General features: G+C 41.8%; 1 protein-coding gene across 2 annotated transcripts in view; it reads right to left on the bottom strand.

Annotated features, from left to right (window-relative positions):
* Nucleotides 1-473: 473 nt before the first annotated feature.
* keap1a (kelch-like ECH-associated protein 1a) overlaps nt 474-20,272 on the bottom strand; it is a 36,581-nt gene continuing 16,782 nt past the window's right edge. For both annotated transcript variants that reach the window (XM_056479435.1, XM_056479443.1), the window contains 4 exons: nt 17,993-18,669; nt 11,411-11,616; nt 7,920-8,096; nt 474-1,036 (listed from right to left, as the gene is read on the bottom strand). In XM_056479435.1, coding sequence (XP_056335410.1) covers nt 858-1,036; nt 7,920-8,096; nt 11,411-11,616; nt 17,993-18,669 — 1,239 coding nt within the window. In that variant the 3' untranslated portion in view covers nt 474-857. The remainder of the gene's footprint in view (nt 1,037-7,919; nt 8,097-11,410; nt 11,617-17,992; nt 18,670-20,272) is intronic.

Genomic DNA, 20,272 nt, shown 5'->3' on the forward strand with positions numbered 1-20,272 from the left:
GGGGGAAATGGACGCTGTGTGCTCTGAACCAAGAAAGAAAAGAATCATCCAGACTGTTACTAGCAACAAGTCCAAAAGCCAGGGTCTGTCATGGTATGGACTTGTGTTAGTGCCCTTGGCAAAGGTAACTTGCACTTCTGTGATAGCACAATTAATGCTGAAAAGTACATAGAGATTCTGGAGCACAATATTCTGCCTTCAAGAAGACATCTTTTCCAGGGACGCCCATGCAATATTTCAACAAGAGAATGCAAAATCACATTCTGCACACATTTCAAAGTCCTGGCTGCTGAGGAACAGGATACAGGTACTTGACTGGCCTCTCCGCAGTCCTGACCTGTCTCCAATAGAGAATGTGTGGCACATTTTGAAGCGCAAAATGCGACAACCATGACCCTGTACTGCCTGACAAATAACAAATCCTAAACAAGTCCTAAACTGCCAATTGAAAGAAAAGTCAAATCAAACGTTCCTACGATTTCAGTGTTTTATCAGGTGTGCACATTAAACAGTGCATTTACAGATGTGAAAAGTATTTATAACAAGCTCACAAAATTACACATTCAGAAGTTCGACAAAACAATTGTGCGTGTGTGCGTGTGTGTGTCAGTCACAGGATATTCATTTAAAGTCCTGATACAGTGATCGGCAGTTCATTAGTCCAGTGATTAGCCACGTTGCTCTCTCTAAATCACACACACTTTGTAGCTGAGGGAGGATTTATCCGAATAAACTTTACAATTAATCTGAAATTACACACAGTTGTACTCATTGGCATCTCGTGCATGCACAATCATCTTTGAAGGGAATTGCAGTATGTGCTGTCTTTAAAATGGCACACGATGAAAGTTTAAATGTCACATCTCCTCGTCCACATCTTCCTCCTCCTCTGGCAGGATACCAGGACACGGTTCCATGGTCACAGCTACACCCATTCCACTGCGTCCTACGGGCATATCTGTTACAAGCGTCCATACATTACTGGCGGGACAGTAGCACTCCACACTGGACAGGAAACCCCCTTGGTTAAATCCACCTGGAATGGACGAATATAAAAGATTAGTTAGGCTTTCATGGAATGCTTTTTTTCTCCAGTGCAACCTTTTATTCCTGCATTACACTCACCCCCCAAAACCTCCCAAAAACTCCCATCCCGGACGAGCCCCCACGTGTAACCCACCGGTCCTACGTATGGCAGTCAGTTGCTCTAACTGTTATGAAGCGGACAGGAGACAGAGGTAAGGAAACGTTAGGGTGTTTATTGAATGACAACAAGGAGCACATGAAGGATAGCCAGGAGGATCAGGAATGATGTTGGGGTCTTCTCCTCCGTGGCTGGGTAACAGGAATACACGAGGATGGACAGCACACACCAGATACAGCTGACAGAGGATGACACAGACTTGGAAGGACTGGAAGACAGGACGATACGGGAGGACCAGGAAGACTAGGGAGGAATACAAAGAGAACAGGTAAGTAAATCGTTTGTTTAGCTGAGGATGACTACGCTGAGTGGTCGCTCAGTTGTCCGCTTTCGTCGAGACGAGCCCGGACAATGAGCGACTGGAGTGCTGTGCTTTTATCTGGTGCTCGTGAATGTGATGCAGCTGTGTGCTCATTAGAAGTCAGGTGATGGTGATCTTCGTGAGTGGGGATCGTGAGAGCCTGACCAATCCGTGACAGTCCCCCCCTCCCCAGGGCCCGCTCCTGAGGGCCGACACCTCCGACGCCGTGGTGGTCTCCCTCTGCCTCTAGGCGCTGGGAACTCAGGGTGGCTCTCATGAAACTCCACCATGAGACTAGGATCGAGAATATCAGCTCTGGGAACCCATGTCCTTTCTTCGGGGCCGTACCCTTCCCAGTCCACCAGGTACTCCAACTGGCCACCACGACGTCGGGAACGCAAGATCTCCTTCACTGCGTAGACGGCTCCTTCTTCTAGGAGCAGTGGAGGAGGGGGTTCCTCTTCGTGGTCAGGCTCTGTGGAGGGAAGAACAGGATCGTGATAGGGTTTCAGGAGTGATACGTGGAATGTAGGGTGAATACGGTAGTGAGAGGGTAATTGTAGTTTGTAGGTGACGGGGTTAACCTGTTCCACGATGGTGAAGGGACCAACAAATCGGGGACTTAACTTGCGAGAGGGCAGTCGCATGCGTATGTCCCGGGTGGATAGCCACACCTTTTGTCCGGGTGTGTATCTGGGTTCTTCAGACCTTCTCCTATCGGCGGTTACCTTGCTTCGACGGACTGCCCTCTGCAGATGTTGATGAGCCTCGTCCCAGACTCTCTCGCTCTCCCGGAACCAGTGATCCACTGCGGGGACATCAGATGGTTCGCCATCCCAGGGAAAGAGCGGTGGTTGGAAGCCCAGGACGCACTGGAATGGCGTGAGTCCGGTGGAGGGTTGCCGCAGTGAATTTTGGGCATATTCTGCCCAGCCCAAATACTGGCTCCAGGAGTTCTGGTGACCACTGCAGAAGGTCCTCAGGAACCGTCCCACCTCCTGAATCTTCCTCTCTGTCTGCCCGTTGGTTTGGGGATGATATCCAGAAGAGAGGCTGACGGCCACACCTAGGAGCTTGAAGAAGGCTTTCCATAGACGTGAGATGAACTGTGGACCTCTGTCCGACACAATATCTTCTGGAATACCAAATGACCTGAAGACTTGATTAAAGATATTGTCGGCAGTTTCAAAGGCTGTGGGAAGACCTTTCAGAGGGATTAGTTTGACAAACTTTGAGAATCTATCTACTATGACTAGAATACAGGTATTACCTTCTGACGAAGGGAGGTCAGTGATAAAGTCCACTCCTAGGTGTGACCAGGGACGGTTCGGAATCGGCAAGGGATGGAGCTTTCCAGCGGGTAGATGACGTGGGCTCTTGGATTGGGCACAGTCCTTACAGCCCTGAACATATTGCCTCACATCCCTTGCCATGTTTGGCCACCAGAATCGTTGGGATACTAGCGAGAGAGTATTGTTGATCCCTGGATGTCCAGTGCCTAGCGAGGTATGTAAGGAGTGGATCAGATCTACCCGGTGTTCAGGTGGTATGAACTGCCGATGAGGAGGGCATCCCGGCGGAGCAGGAGCTTCCGGAGTGGCAACGACTGGAGGAGCGTTCCAGGTGATCGGACAAATGGAGATGTGTTCGGGAAGAATCTTCGTTGGGAGTTCTTCATGATCGTGATGCTCGTGTAAACGAGAGAGAGCGTCTGCTCTTAGATTCTTGGGTCCTGGACGATAGGAAATGGAGAAATCAAAACGTGAGAAGAAAAGTGACCATCTGGCTTGACGTGGACATAGTCTCTTGGCCTCTTTGATGTACTGGAGGTTTTTGTGATCTGTGATCACCTGGAACGGATGTTTGGCTCCCTCCAACCAGTGACGCCACTCCTCCAAGGCTAGCTTGATTGCTAGAAGCTCCCTGTCTCCTATGCTGTAATTCTGCTCCGCCGGGCTCAACTTCCGAGAGAAATAGGCACAGGGATGCAGTCGGGGCGGTGTATCATGATGTTGAGATAATACTGCCCCGACGCCGGTGGTGGATGCGTCCACTTCCACCACGAAAGGAAGATTTGGGTCAGGATGAGTCAGGAGTGGGGCCCTTGTGAACTCCTTCTTAAGAAGGCGGAAGGCTGCGGCTGCTTCTTTGGTCCACTCCAGTCCTTTGGGTTTACCCTTGAGGAGATTAGTGAGAGGTGATGTAATCCTGCTGTAGTCCTTGATAAATCGTCTATAAAAGTTAGCAAACCCAAGAAACCTCTGGAGCTCCTTAATGGAAGTGGGTTCTGACCAGGATAGAACAGCCTCAATTTTCTTCCCATCCATACGTATACCGGTTTGGTCAATGATGTATCCCAGGAAATGAATCGACTTCTGGTGGAATGAGCATTTCTCCGCTTTGAGGTAGAGGTGATGTTCTCTCAATGTGTGTAGGACCTCCGCAACGTGTTGGCGATGTTCGGCCTCACTCCGGGAGTAAATGAGGATGTCATCTATGTACACTATTACACAGTGGTGAAGAAACTCCCGGAGGACTTCATGAATGAAGTTTTGGAATACGGAGGGGGGCGTTGACCAGACCGTAAGGCATGACCTCATATTCATAGTGGCCAGTAGGGGTCACGAATGCTGTCTTCCATTGGTCCCCCTCACGTATTCTTATCAGATTATACGCGCTGCGGAGGTCCAATTTAGTGAAGACTTTAGCTTCTCGGAGCTGTTCCAAAGCGGCTGGTACCAGAGGAAGGGGATATCGGTATTTTACTGTACCGTTATTTAGGACCCTGTAGTCGATGCATGGACGCAGCCCTCCGTCCTTCTTGGCCACAAAGAAGAAGCTTGAGGCGGCTGGTGATTTTGAGTGACGTATGTACCCCTGACTCAGAGCCTCCCTTATGTAATCTTCCATTGCCTGATTCTCTGGAAGCGAGAGCGGGTAGATCCTACCTCTTGGCAACTGGGCATCTGGAACTAGGTCGATCGCGCAGTCCCATGGCCGATGCGGCGGTAGCTGGGAAGCTCTCTTGGGGCAGAAGACATCATGAAAGGAGCTGTACTCCTTAGGAATGTGGATAGACTGCTTCTCAGGAGGGCTCTCGACCGATGTTGCAAACAAAGAAATGGGGTTCCGACCTTGAAGAGGGAGATTTGGAAAACAGGCAGGTGTACATCCAGATCCCCATTTCTTTATCTCTCCTGTGCCCCAAGAGATGATGGGATCGTGCTTCACCAGCCACGGGCGCCCTAGAATGATGTCCATATTTGCACCCTCCAGAACCAGAAATTGAATCCTCTCTTGATGTAACACCCCCACTTGAAGAAGGATGTCTTCGCATTGTCGATGGATACGGGTCGAAGATCGAGTGCACTGGGTTATCGGTTGTATCTGGTATATATGCGAGGACGCCTCAGTACGGAGGTGGAGTTGACGACAGAGGGATTGGGAGATGAAGTTCCCTGCTGACCCGGAGTCGATGAGGGCTGTGACAAGGAGAGAAATAGAGGCAGTAGTTATTTGTACGGTGGTAGTAAGTGGTTTACATTGTTCAATATTCGTACTGAATACACTCACTGAAGTCCGAATGGGACGAAGGGGACACTCCATACGGGTGTGTCCACTGACACCGCAGTATAGACACAGACCCCGGGTCAGCCTCCTCTGTCGTTCCGCTGATGTCAGTCTTCCAGACTCTATTATCATGGGTTCTGGTTCTGGAGAGGCTGTTGACTCAGGCGATTGGAGGAGTGCAGACGAGGGGGTGATGGTGTCCTGTTGATAGGAACGAAGACGATCGGAACATCGGAGAGAATGTTGGATGAATCTCTCCAGACCCATTGTATCATCTAATGTGGCCAGTTGGATTCGGAGAGTGGGTTCCAAGCCGAGCCGGTACGTGGTCAACAACGATCTCTCATTCCATCCACTTGCAGCTGCTAGAGTGCGAAACCGGAGAGCATATTCCTGTGTAGATAGAGTACCTTGCTTTAGATGATACAGCTGCTCTCCAGCGGCTACTTCCCCATCAGAACGTCCAAACACCTCTTTGAAATACTCCGTGAAGGTAGTGATGGAATTCATGACCGGCCCGGCTTGGTTCCAGATCGTCTCAGCCCATTTAAGTGCAGGTCCAGAGAGTAGAGATACGATGTAGGCGATCTTTGACTTATCTGTGGGATATAGAGAAGGTTGCATTTCGAATATGAGGGAACATTGTAACAGAAAACCATTGCACTCCCCCGCTCCGCCTGAGTAGGGCGCTGGTCGGGCCATGGGACTGGAAGGAAGGGCCGAAGAAGAAACTGTGGAGGCGGAAGTGCTCGGTGCTGGTGGTGCGTTGGAAAGTGGAGCTGGTGGCTGTAGAATCCGCTTCAACTGGTCCACCAGCTCTTGAAAGTGATCGGGGGTGCTCATGTTGTCGTCGTTATTGGTCCGGGCTTCTGTTATGAAGCGGACAGGAGACAGAGGTAAGGAAACGTTAGGGTGTTTATTGAATGACAACAAGGAGCACATGAAGGATAGCCAGGAGGATCAGGAATGATGTTGGGGTCTTCTCCTCCGTGGCTGGGTAACAGGAATACACGAGGATGGACAGCACACACCAGATACAGCTGACAGAGGATGACACAGACTTGGAAGGACTGGAAGACAGGACGATACGGGAGGACCAGGAAGACTAGGGAGGAATACAAAGAGAACAGGTAAGTAAATCGTTTGTTTAGCTGAGGATGACTACGCTGAGTGGTCGCTCAGTTGTCCGCTTTCGTCGAGACGAGCCCGGACAATGAGCGACTGGAGTGCTGTGCTTTTATCTGGTGCTCGTGAATGTGATGCAGCTGTGTGCTCATTAGAAGTCAGGTGATGGTGATCTTCGTGAGTGGGGATCGTGAGAGCCTGACCAATCCGTGACACTAACAAGGAGGCTAAAGACCATGGCCTCTAGCGTCTGTCGCTAGAGAACCTTAAGAGGTCAGAGGAGTGAGGTTTACCTGTATAGCGCTTTGATAACTGGCCTCCGTTACACTCACTCCCCTAAACCTCACTCCCATCCCGGACGTGTAACCCACCTGTCCTTCTGCACCCAACCTGGTCTGAACTGGGATTGGACCAGCAATTCTTTGTATGGCAGTCGGTTGCTCTAACAAGGAGGTTAACGACAATTACCTCTAGCGTCTGTCGCTAGAGCACCTTTTGAGGTCAGAAGAGTGAGGTTTACCTGCATAGCACTTTGCTAACTGGCAGTTACACTTACCCCCCTAAACCTCACTCCCATCCCAAACGAGCCACCACGTGTAACCCACCGGTCCTACTGCACTCGACCTGATCTGCGCTGAGACGAACCAGTAATTCTTTGTATGGCAGTAGGTTGCTCTAACAAGGAGGCTAAAGACCAGGGCCTCTAGTGTCTGTCGCTAGAGCCTCTTTTGAGGTCAGAGGAGTGAGGTTTACCTGCATAGCACTTCGCTAACTGGCCTTCGTTAGTAAAACATATTTTAAAGGAATTTTTAATCATTCTTTTGTCTTTGCAATAAAGACAGTACATAATATTCACTCGTTATTTTGCAAGATACTATTACTCAGTATGTGTAGTTTAAAGGCTTGGCTAGATAAAGTATGTTAACTGGATAAGTTATTTTAGTTAGTTAAGTCATTGAACTACAGTGGCTTGTTCAGGTACTTGACTGGCCTGTCTGCAGTCACGACCTGTCTCCAATAGAGGAAGTGTGGCACATTTTGAAGTGCAAAATGCAACAAAGACCCCAACAACAAAGACCTCTGATTTATGAACCGCCAACTATTCCGGCATATGTTTTACACAGCGGTACTGGGAAACACCCATACACTTTCGCATTCACACACACGCATACACTATGGTCAATTTAGTTTATTCAATTCACCTATGTCTTGTGGGGGAAACCGGAGCACCCAGAGGAAACCCACGTGAACATGGGGAGAACATGCAAACGCCACACAGAAATGCGAACTGACCCAACCAGGACTTGAACCGGCAACCTTCTTGCTGTGAGGAGACAGTTCTAATCACTGAGCCACTGTGTCGCCTATTTAAGCCATATAGGATAATAATAGAAAACAATATGAAAAATGTCCTTGGTCTGTTAAACATCACAGTATTTGAAAAAGGAAAAAAAATAAAATTAAATTAAATAAAAAAAAAGTCACAGGAGGGCTAATAATTTAGTTCATAACTGTACCTCTTACTTAGTTTTCATTTTGTATATGGATTATTCGTAGTGCAACCACAATATTTAATATAATTTGTTTGTATTCTTTATAACGGAAGTTCCTCAAATAGGAAGTGCAACCCATAATTGAAAAAGCAGTCATCACGTGTGGAAAAAAATGGATATCAGGATTTTATCAGTTTGTACTTTCTGTTTTACCCATCCACCTCACCTAACACAAAAATCTTGCATTGGTAGACTGAGACTCCATGTGCGCTGCGGCAGTGGTTCATCGAAGCCATGGGTTCCCACACATCTCGAGTGATGTTATATCTCTCCATGGTTTTGAGTTGGGTTTGTCCATCATAGCCTCCAACTGCATAGAGGTAGTTATCCATACACACCACCCCTACGAACAGAACAAAGACCGTTTCATTAATAAACAAAAGGTTGCACTTTATTTTACAGTATGTATATACAGCAGGGAAAATAAGTATTAAACAAGTCATGTTCTTTCCTGGGAATAATATTTCTAAAGGAGCTGTTGACATGGAATTGAACCAGATTTTGGTTAAAACCCAAACGTAAAAATATGTGTCTAATAACAATGAAATGACAGAAGGAGAAAGTACTGAACTACTGACAAGTATTTAATACTTTATATAAAAGGCTTTTTTGGTGATGGCAGCTTAAAGACGCCTCTCATATGAAGAATGAAGTCACATGCATAACTCAGGTTTGATTTTTTTCACAGACTTCAACAGAGTGTAACAATCTTGGCGAGTCTATGAGTCGCGTCTATCAAATCTGATCATTAATTCGTATTTTCTTTTAGATTCAAGTCAGGTGATTGGCTGGGCCATTCTACAGCTTCATTTTCTTTCTCTGAAAGCATTTGAGAGTTTCCTTGGCTGTATTTTGGATCATTGTCTTGCTGAAATGTTCACTCTGGTGTCATCTTCATCATCCTGCTAATATTGATGTTGGACTGAAGCAGCTGATATTAATTTACCCTAACAAAGAGCAGAGGGTTGCTGAAGAACTACTGACAGATTTCAGCTCGGTGTGGGCGTTTACTGCCTTTCTACACCTCCCTTTCTTCATGTGTTCAATACTTTTCCCTGCGTCATTTTATTTTATAACATATAACTTCATTTGTAAAGGAATTAGTTTTGTTTTCTTTTCATGTATGGATTTCTACATCCGGGAAATATTTCAAGTCAATGGCACTTTTAGAAATATGCTTTCTGAGAAAAATGGTGATTATTTTCCTCACTGTATATACTTATATAAGCAAGTACTGGATTATATAAGGTAATTACATGGGTTACATTTATGACAGTTTACGTAATGACTATGACAGGTACATAGTACAGTATATACACATGAATCAGGGCTGTAAATCTGTGTAGTCAAGCATATTTTTAACACCTATGCAGTTTTAAAGGTTTATGGTTGTGTGTAAATGTTTCAGTGATTTTTTACTTTTACAATATATTGTTTAACCTGTTCGATTAAAAAGCACTTTGGTTATTGGTCAAAGGATAATGTCTAACATGTGCGATAGAAATAAAAAACATACAGTTTCGCTTCCTTAATATACAATGAAAGTGAATGAAGTCTGTCAGGAATATTGAAGTGGTATTTCAATTGTATAAAGTTATTATATGGCTTGAGTTGTTATATGGCTTTAAAACTTTTAATATACGATTACTTGTGATACTTTTTTCTCTCTTTATCTCCTTTCTTTGGAGTTTAACACACTCTGGTTCTCATCATTGTTCACTGGGTGGAGAAAGCAGCATGAACATTCTTTAAAACTTTACCTTTTTTTATTATGAAAGCAAAAACATACCGGTTTGGAACATTTATTTGGAACAGAATCTCATTCCTGTATGAATTATATACTCTTTTGAGCTGGATTGCACAACTGCCAAATCATGCGTGTCTATATGTTGACTGCACAGGTTTAGTAAGTTTTCAACTTTTCTGTTCTGAATTATTAAGTGACCGTCCAACTCTGTCTGCAGTTGTGTTCTGTATAGCTGCAGGGTAAAGCAGCTCTGGAATGTACGAAAGTATGAATTCCTAGAAGTGTTTCTTTAAGCCCAGCCACCTTCACTAACTTAACTTATGAACAAAACATTGTATTATTTATTTACTCAGAGAGGTTATAGATAGTTTATGCGGACACTTTTAATCAGAGCTACAACGTGTGATTAATCTTTAGTAGTTTAAAACGAAGTCTAGACAACAAAGACTTTTAATCCTGGTGCTGCTTTACATGCGTTGTGTGTCCCTTTTCTAACGTAATTGATTCAGATCATCAGCTCATTAGGTGGGAGCAATATGGATGGATACTAGTACTAGTACTAGATATGGATGGATGGATGGAACAATAGATTACAAGTACTAGATGGATTGATAGACGAATCACAAGTATTAGATGCATGGATGGATTGATTGATAGACGATTGATAGACTTACATGTACTAGATAAATGGATGGATGAAGTAGAAATATTGGTTAAGATGGATGATAATTACAAGCAATGGATGGATGGATGGATGGATGGATGGATGGATGGATGGATGGATGGATGGATGGATGGATGGATGGATGGATGGATGAAAGAATTAAAAGTACTGAATGGATGGATAGAAAATTAGAAGTATTTGGTGTATTGATTGATGGATTAGAAGTATTTGATGAATGGATGGATGGATGTATGAACATAAGGACTGATGGATTGAAGTACTGAATGGTGGATGGATAATTATAAGTATTTTGTGGATGAATGAATTTTAAGAATTATTTAATATATAATTAAAAATATCTGATAAATGGATGAATGAATGAATTGCAAGTACTAGATGGGTGGATGGATGGATGGATGGATAAATCACAAGTACTAGATGGATGGATGGAGTAGAAGATGGATAATTACAAGCATTGAATGAATGGATTGATGGATGGATTGATTAAAAGTCCTGAATGGTGGATGGATAATTAAAAGTATTTGGTGGATGGATTGATGGATTAGAATTATTTGATATATAATTAAAAGTATTTGGTGGACGGATTGATGAATTAAAAGTATTTGATGGATGGATGGATGGATATTAAAAATTATTTAATGGATGAATGGATAATTAAAAGTAGTTGATGAATGGATGGATTAGTAAATTAGAAGTATTAGATGGATGAATGTAAGCATTGATGGATTAGAAGAATTGAATAGATGTATACATATAGATGGATGAGTGGATGAATGGATATATGGATGAATTAAAAGAATGAGATGGATTAGAAGTATTGGATAGATGGATGGATGGATGGATGGATGGATGGCTGAAGTAGAAAGTTTGGATGGATGGATTGATAGATTAGAATTAATGAATTGATGGATGGATGGATCAGAAGTATTGAATGAATTAAAAGTGTTGGATAGCTGGATTATAAACATTAGCTAGATCAAACAACAGTGTGTTGACTTGAGATTCATAACTCTACTAATGTTTTGCTGCTGCAGACAGAAACATGCAATAATGCCAATTGATGAATTATGATGTGGTCATTTGTTCCCTTTTATTTTCATATTGTTCCCTTTAGTCACTTTTATACAATCCACAATTCAAGTCCATTGCATGACTGTGGTTAACATGCCAAGTAAAAGAAAACCGTTCCAATTCATTAATCTGACAAATGGTGTGTTTTATTTACCCAGCCCGCTCCGCACTGTGTTCATAGGTGCCACATGCTGCCAGGTGTTGGTGTCTGGTTGGTATCGCTCCACCGTGTTCCACCTGTTATCCCCATCAAACCCTCCCACCACATACAGGCATCCTCCACATGCCACCACACCGGCCCCCAGCCGCGCCACTGACATTGGGGCCACAAACGTCCAGCGGTTTGTTTCTGGGTCATACCTGTGAAAACAAAAAGCAGGAAACACAAACCAGTTATTATTAATAGATACAACTCCCCACACGAAACAATGAGGAAGTAAACAAAGAATACTTTAATCTGACTGTTTGATTGTGCTGCTGTAAGCATTTCAGGCTCATCGCTTCAAGAACTCGATTTCCTTGTTTCTAACAATGATATCCAGGGCCAAATACCAATCATAGCTGTAAGCAATTCCCATGAGCTGTTATATGACCAACAGAATGTCACAATCTAAAAAAAAACAGCCTTCAGCTAGAAGAGTTTGCATTTAACCTGCCAACAATGCAAAATCCTCATTTAAAAGGTTGTGAAGAAGGCTGCTGTTACCGAACCAAGAGTTTCTGTCTGCCAGCACATACTGAGCCTTGAATTTCACACATCTTTGAAATGGTAGACCATCTATCCACATTCATTGTTTGAATTCGTGTCAAGCTCCAGTTCCTAAAGAGAACACACACACACACATACACACACACACTTTTTTTTTCTCTCCCTGCATTCCTGAACAGATTAACTTTCCAATTTGCGCTGCTCACTCAGATATGAATGATCCTCAATAGGATTCACATGCCTCTGTTATGAATGTCAACTTGAGATTCTAAGTAAACAACAAACTCAGTAACAAATGAGATGCAAAGCAGAAATAAGAAGTAAAAGACAAACTTAATGAGGTTTATGGCATATTCTGACAGTGCCAAAAATAATAATACAATTGTTTATATATATATATATAGCTATTTCCTGGACACTCAAAGCACTTTACACATTTTTAGAGGGAATCTCCTCATCCACCACCATTGTGCAGCATCCACCTGGATGATGCGATGGCAGACATATTGCACCAGACCACACACACCAGCTGATTGGTGGAGAGGAGAGTGATGAAGCCAATTATGATATGGGGATGGTTAGGAGGCCATGATGGACAGCGGTCCATGGGCAAATTTGGCCAAGTTGGCGGGGTTAAACCCATACATCCTGGGATTGTAGAAAAGTAATTGATTTTTATTGCTGATAAGAAATGGCAGTATATACAGATTTCACTGTAAAAAGCAAACTTTAACTTGTAAATAAAAGTGAATAAACGTGTTGCCTTAAAAGCATCAAGTTGATTTTACTTAAAAAAAGTGATTTTCTTGGAACATTTAAGTTGACTTAATTAATATAATTATGCGCATAGTTGATTTACTTACACTCACCGGCCACTTCATTAGCTACACCTGTCCAACTGCTTGTTAACGCAAATTTTTATTCAGCCAATCACATGGCAGCAACACAATGCATTTAGGGATGTAGACATGGTCAAGACAATCTGCTGCAGTTCAAACCGAGCATCGGAATGGGGAAGAAAGGGGATTTAAGTCATTTTGAATGTGTAATGGCTGTTAGTGCCAGACAGGATGGTCTGAGTATTTCAGAAACTGCTGATCCACTGGGATTTTCACCCACAACTATCTCTAGGGTTTACAGAGAATGGTTAAAAAAAAAAAGAAAATATCCAGTGAGCGGCAGTTCTGTGGGCGCAAATGCCTTGTTGATGCAAGAGGACAGATGAGACTCACCATGTCATAAAGAGAGAATCATCTCAAGACTGGTTTCTTGAACATGACAAGGCCTCCACAGTCTCCAGATCTCAATTCAATAGAGCACCTATGGGATGTGGTGGAATGGGAGATTGGCATCATGGATGTGCAGCCAACAAATGATGTGTAGCTACGAAGGATTAAGGCAGTTCTGAAGGCAAAAGTGGGTATAACCCATTACCAGTAATGTGTAACTAATAAAGTGGCCGGTGAGTGTAATTATTGTAAGGCAACTGGTGTACTCACTTTTTTAAAGGAAAGTCAACTAATCACTTTTTACAATATAAAACAGGAGTCACACACCTTTTAATTGTAAATCTTGAGAAACTTTTTACTGGTCCAAAATCAAACAAAAAGTGCTTCAGGGGTAATAAAGGTCAGTGCTCTTTGGGTAAGGGACTCATAATGATAAACAGCAAAATTAAGCAAGTCTAAGGCACTCGAAAAAAGTGGGAAAAAAATATTTTAAAAGCCTTTATTAATATGGCTATTCCATAGAATTCCATGGATTTTTTTTTACCATAGCTGTATATAATTTGTGTGTGTGTGTGTTTTGTAGTGTCCTTTAATGTCCTATATTTTACTTTTCTATTTAGTTTTAATTTATTTAATTATTTCATTCACATAATTTAATATTCTGTACAATACTTTTGAAGAAATTAGGATATGACTGAGGCTCAGTGGTTAGCACTAAGTCTGCTCACAGCAAAAAGATCACTGGTTCGAGTCCCGGCTGGGCCAGTTGGCATTTCTGTATGGAGTTTGCACGTTCTCGCTGTGTTCATGTGGGTTTCCGGGTGCCCCGGGTTTACTCCACAGTCCAAAGGCATGCGGTTCATTCCGCTGTGGCGACCCCTAACAAATAAGGGACTAAGCTGAAGGAAAATGAATTAAATTATGATAATCTCCACCTTTTGTAATTGGTAGCAACATAGTTTGCACATTTTACTGCTTCACAAATAAGACTAATTAAAAATAATTAAAACCAAGTCGTGCATTTATCATTTTTAGCAACAGTTTTACTATAGTTAGTTCAGACTCAGAGTAGACACTTCCTCATACAAATGACTTGACAATATCCCTTTCAAGCAAAATCGAGCAACCACCTACAGCAGTTCTCACAATAGACAATGGAGAGTACTTCCTATCTCATATGTCATGCAGTACTTGACAAACAACAACCTGACCCTTTTTCGTGTTTAAGCTCCATGAAAATGGTCTGTGCAAGTTTTTTCCTACCGGATCTGTCGCCATGCTTACAAACTAATAACAAATACAAAATATTCATAATTATCACACTCATTATGAAGAAATGCGTTTCTCCTGAAGGGCCAAACCTGACTCTGCACCGAGGAATGTATGTTATGAAACAGATTTGCCTGAAGCTTGTTAGTCAAGAGTGATGGCTTTGCTCTGAAAAGAACGGATCTCTACACCCCAATGGACGGTCTAAATCAAAACACAGACGAAGTATCGCAAATGTAGCATGTAACATGACCTTTCTGCTAATAATTCATTTTTTATTTGAGCATTCAGTGTGAATGTGCTTCTGTTGGACAGGTGTGCTATATAATATGAACTCAGTCAACCAACTTTTGATGTGTCACTCTGCACTGTGCTAATATTTTGACTCCACTTATAATAGAAAGGAAATGCAATATAATGGGGAAAACCCCAAAACCTCCGACAGCACAAAATCTTTTTCGAGTTGTTTTCTTCCTGCCTTGACCTCACCTCTCAGTGCTGTTGTAATGTGTACAGGACAGGCATGTGAAAGCTTGCATTTAATAGGCTTTCGGGGGAATATGTAAAATCAGTGTTGTAAATTTAACTTAAATGTGCCATATGATAAAAATCTGTAAATATCTGGGCATATCTTAATAATAAAAGTTCCGTTCAGTGGAAATTATATATTGTGAGCCTCAAACCCCATTGATTCCTCATTCTCATGTAAATCCAGTGTAAAATCCTTGTGAAAAACAGCCGATCAGAACAAAACACTAACTCTGACAATCCACATGAGATCCTTAATATGAACGCCACAACATTTTCTGATGTGATTTTCAACAATCTTCATTTTCTCCTTATTTTAAATTTATATAAGCTTATATTGTACTATGTATGAGGACTCTTATTTTGAAAACAAGCTATAATAATAACTGCATTATAGAGCTTTATATAATAACTGCATTATAGAGCTCTCAAGTAATACATGCAGGCATGGAGTATCTCATCAGAACGCATACTCAGATGATTCAAGATGAATTATAAATTTATTCAGTGCCCCTGAAGAGGCAAAAGATCTGTTTTAATGTTTTTTTTGTTAGTTTAACATGTATATTGTGGTATTTTTGTAAAATATGTATGTAATGAGGCAACAAACCCATATAGAATGCTGAATATTTGTGTTTAATGCACATTTATGCACTGTGTCATATCACTCAGCTCTTACTGGGATTTTCTGAACTGCAAAGACGCCAATAAACTTTTAAAACTCATCGGTTTAATTTCATTAATATAGCTGTACCTACATTAAAGTCAAAATGTACAATTATTTCATCATTACGGAGCTCACTAGTTTCTTTAAGTCTCATTTTTAATTAAATGTGCCATTTAGACATTGTCCAAGGTTGTACTGTATTTTTTGTTTTGTATTGAGGTTTAATGCAACAAAATGTTAATAAGACAATTTAAAATTAAAGTTTGTTGAAACTGTGACAGAAATATATTACTACTGTACTGTAAAATACACTTCTCGCTAATAATAATATGAATTTGATGGAATAAGTAATAATATGTTTTAATCAGTGTTGGGTGTAATTAGATACAAAAGTAACTAGTTACTGTAACTAAATTACTTTTCCACTGAAAAAGTAAATTTAGGGATTACTTTTAATCTTTAGGTAATTTAATTAGTTTCTTAAAATGTACTTCCCTAAAATACTGTGCATAAAATCAGCAGTTATGTATAAATCAGTTCAGATGCAGGGGAATTGTAAAAATACATGTTTGTTATACAAATATATTTGTAAATTAACTAGATTTTTCAACTGAAGTTAGATTTATTGGACGATAACACATGATTAAGAAACCATGAAATTAGTAGAAAATTAATGTCAATTTGTATAAAATTCTGTTTCATTATTATGCCGCGATTACACTCGAGCATGCAAAATTCTGCAGTACGGCACTGCGAAAAGGGGCAGGATTAAACTAGGTGATTAGATGTTTAAAAAAAACAAGCAGTTGGTCCATACTGTATATTACATTTCTGTCCAGAGAGGACATGTTTTGATCTTTGATTGGTCTTACGCAGTCATGTGACGAATTCGCATGTCAGAGTTCACCAAGCTTGAACTTTGCACCGCAGTGGACTGCGAAACTTGCGTTTCCAGTCTGACGCATTCACGCGCATATGAATGGAAGTCTATGAGGCGAAAAGTCCAGTGTAACCATGGCTTAACTTTGAAACATTTTGTGTTTTAATTTAACTACATAATTTAATTTAACTTAAGTGTTAATTAAAAAAACTTAAAGTGAAGTTTGTTTATAAAGTAATTTCGAGAGGATCACATGCTTATGATTGACCACGGCTGGTCCCGCATTAGCTAACACATGATTCACCAATCAGACGATAACACACTATAAATAACCAGAGTTTCTTACCTCAGTATCTTCGCCTTAAAAAATCCCCCAACCACCCCTACTCCCCCTCCTTTCTAGACTGCCGTGGGTGACACGGTGGCCCAGTGATTTAGAACAGTTGCCTCACAGCGAGAATCTCATAGGTTAAAGTTCCTACTGAACCAGTCAACATTTCTGTGTGGAGTTTGCTCGTTCTCGTGTGTGTTTCCCCCAGGTTTTCCTGTTGAACATTCTAAATTGACAGAACTCTTAGTAAGCCGTATATTTCTTTTAAGTCATCCCTTTATCTGTCATTAGCCAGAAATAAGTTGGGCGAGTTCAACGAGATCTACCTGAGCTCAAACTCCCCTCTTGCCTTGCTAACGGGAGGGGGCCCAGGGCTCGAGGATCCTATGAGTTCAGGGCTCTCTCCCGGGACAGCATGCCAAACAAGCTTTATTATCAATCATTAGCTAAGTGTGAACTCTTGAAAGGCCCATTTAAAGAATTAAATTAATTCAGTTTGTATTCTGTACACTTTGAGATTTCTAAGACTTTAAGCAGTATTGAGTCATTCATTAATTTTGTTTTCAACTTAGTCCCATTATTAATCTGGGGTCGCCACAGTGGAATGAACCACCAATTTATCCAGCATATGTTTTATCCAGTGGATGCCCTTCCAGCTGCAATCCATCCCTGGAAAACACCCATACACTCCCATTCACACACATACACTACGTACAACTTAGCTTACCCAATTCACCTATAGTGCATGTCTTTGGACTTGTGGGGGAAACCTGAGCACCCGGAGAAAACCCACACGAACGCAGAGAGAACATGCAAGCTCCACACAGAAATGCTAACTGACCCAGCTGAGGCTGAACCAGAAACCCTCTTGCTGCAAGGTGATCGTGCTACCCACTGCGCCATTGCGTCGCCCCGGTATTGAGTCAAGTAATTAAATTACATAATGTAATTAGAAAGTTTAAATACAATTTTAATTATGTAATTAGTAATTAGTGATAAATTACATGTTTGAAGTAACTTACCCAACACTGGTTTTAATCTACATGTGCATAAAATAGAATTTAAGGGGAAAAAACCTAACACTAAAGCTTTTTTGGAGCTGTTTCTCCTGTCTCAGCCTCACCTCTCGACGCTGTTGTGATGCATAGAGGCATGTGAACCCCCAACGGCATAAATGCTCCCGTCAATGACCCCGACGCCCACTCGGTTTCTGGGTGTGTTGAGCGAAGCCAGCTGGGTCCACTGGTTAGTCATGGGGTTGTAGCAGGACAAAGATCCAGACTCTGTGTTGTTCTGCAGAGAGAGATTGCGTCCGCCGACTGTATAAAGAAGCCCGAACAAAACACACGCCCCGAGCCCACTACAAGGAGACACCATGCTAGCTAGATTGAGCCAGACGTTCTTGTGCGGGTCGAAGGCCTCCAGGGTGTCCAGAGAATGTTGCTTGTAACCTCCCGCTATGTAAATGAGCTGAGTCCCACGATGAGGAGTGGGTGGCAGGGGTTTTCGGAGAGCCATTTCGTGGAATATCTTGGACAGGAAGTCTTTGCAGGAGTTGGCCTTGCTGAGGATGGGGCAGGATTGCAGTTGTCTTTTGAGGAAAGTGGGTGGTAGGGCGTAGATGTGGACGGCGTTGAGGAGGGCATGGAAGTACTGTGCGCGGCTCTCTGCGTCCCAGCGCACCCAGTCGATGCAGGCCTTGTAGACTTCGCTCTCGCAGAGCACCTTCAGACTGTCCTGACTGATCAGCTCCAGCAGCTGGCAATGGGACAAGCTGAAGAACTCCTCTTCTTTGGTTACCTGTGAAACACACACATGGAGGATATTTAGATAGGACATAGATGAAGTCTAATTCATCCACAAATGTATATTCCCTTACCATTTACTAACCATCTACAGGCTCACAAACACAAATACGTACACAGCTACAGATAGACAATCACTGCCTCCCCCCGCATCCCACGCCTTCGTATGCTTATCACCCCTGGTGTGGGTAGGTGGGTCTGTGACCAGCACTTTCTAGCTGTAGGACTGATGGCTGTTACTTACAACACACTAACTCTTCATTCCCTGTTCCCCTCCCCTGTTGCTTGTTTATGTGCTTGTTGATAGGCCATTTTCCCCCCTGATTTCACACTGCCCTACTTTAAGGACAGTCTGGGAGGGGCTTTTTCACTTTCTTTTTCCCTAATGCTTCTTATTTCCTATTTTTCCTATGCTACCTCTCGACTGACCTGTTTCCCCTGAAATGTATGATGTTTGTGTATGGTCGGAGGGGTCCATTTTCGCTGCATGTAACACTGTTGTCACAAATAAAGGCTCATCGTCATCAACAACACTCAAGTGATTCCAAACTTTAATATGTTTTTTGTTCATCTCTTGAAAACAAAAGATTATTTTCTGATGAGTATTGAAATCCAGCAGCCATTGACATCCATAGTAGGAACAAAATATAATTTCGAAGTCAATGGCTGCTGCTTTCCAATGTTTTCTTTATATCTTCTTTGTTTTCAATAGAAGAAATAAACTCAAACAAGAGGAAGACGAGTAAATTATGATAGAATTTTCATTCATTCCTTTTCTTTGCGGCTTAGTCCCTTTATTAATCCGGGCTCGTCACAGAAGAATGAACCGCCAACTTACCCAGCACATGTTTTACGCAGTGGATGCTCTCCCAGCCACAACCAATCTCTGGGGGAACTATCATTTCTATCCCTATTTACATGTCATGACTAGGCCCACACGGAATCTGCGCGCGCAGAATTCCGCAGAATTTTAGCCCATCACTGATTCTGTTTATTTACCTGTGTAAATGTGTGTAAATTTATATTTATTCAGTTTTTAAATGAATTTCAGTTCTATTTTTGACTAATCTGAAAATATTTATACGATTTATTTACAATATAGTTTGTAAAGTAATATTTAATGTGTTTTAGTAGATGTATTATATGAGAGACTTGCTTTGTTTACCAAATAAAGTGGATCTATTTGGATTTGCATTGTAAACATTAAACACAAGTTAAAAATGTGTTACTCTTTATTTCATATATTAGAGTTTTAGTTATGATACTTCCAAAATCATTCCACATAAATCCGCTGATTTTGAACAAAATTCTGCGCAGGAAAATGTCCGTAGATTCCGTCTGACCATAGTCATGACTCAATGCATTTGTCTTTGGGTAAAAAAATATATTTCTATAAAGATATTTAGATATAAATATATATTTCCGTCCATTAGATTGTGTCCTGTATCATAAAATGTCAATCAGGGTAACAACAGTTTACATGCTAAAATATCTTGTTGGGCATATTTAGAACATAAATCATTTCACATTTGATCATTTATTGATTTTATATAAATATTAACCAAGTACAGGTCTAAATAAGTATGTTTTATTATTAA

Source organism: Danio aesculapii, chromosome 2, assembly GCF_903798145.1.
Source record: "Danio aesculapii chromosome 2, fDanAes4.1, whole genome shotgun sequence".
In the NCBI taxonomy this organism is placed as follows: domain Eukaryota; kingdom Metazoa; phylum Chordata; class Actinopteri; order Cypriniformes; family Danionidae; genus Danio; species Danio aesculapii.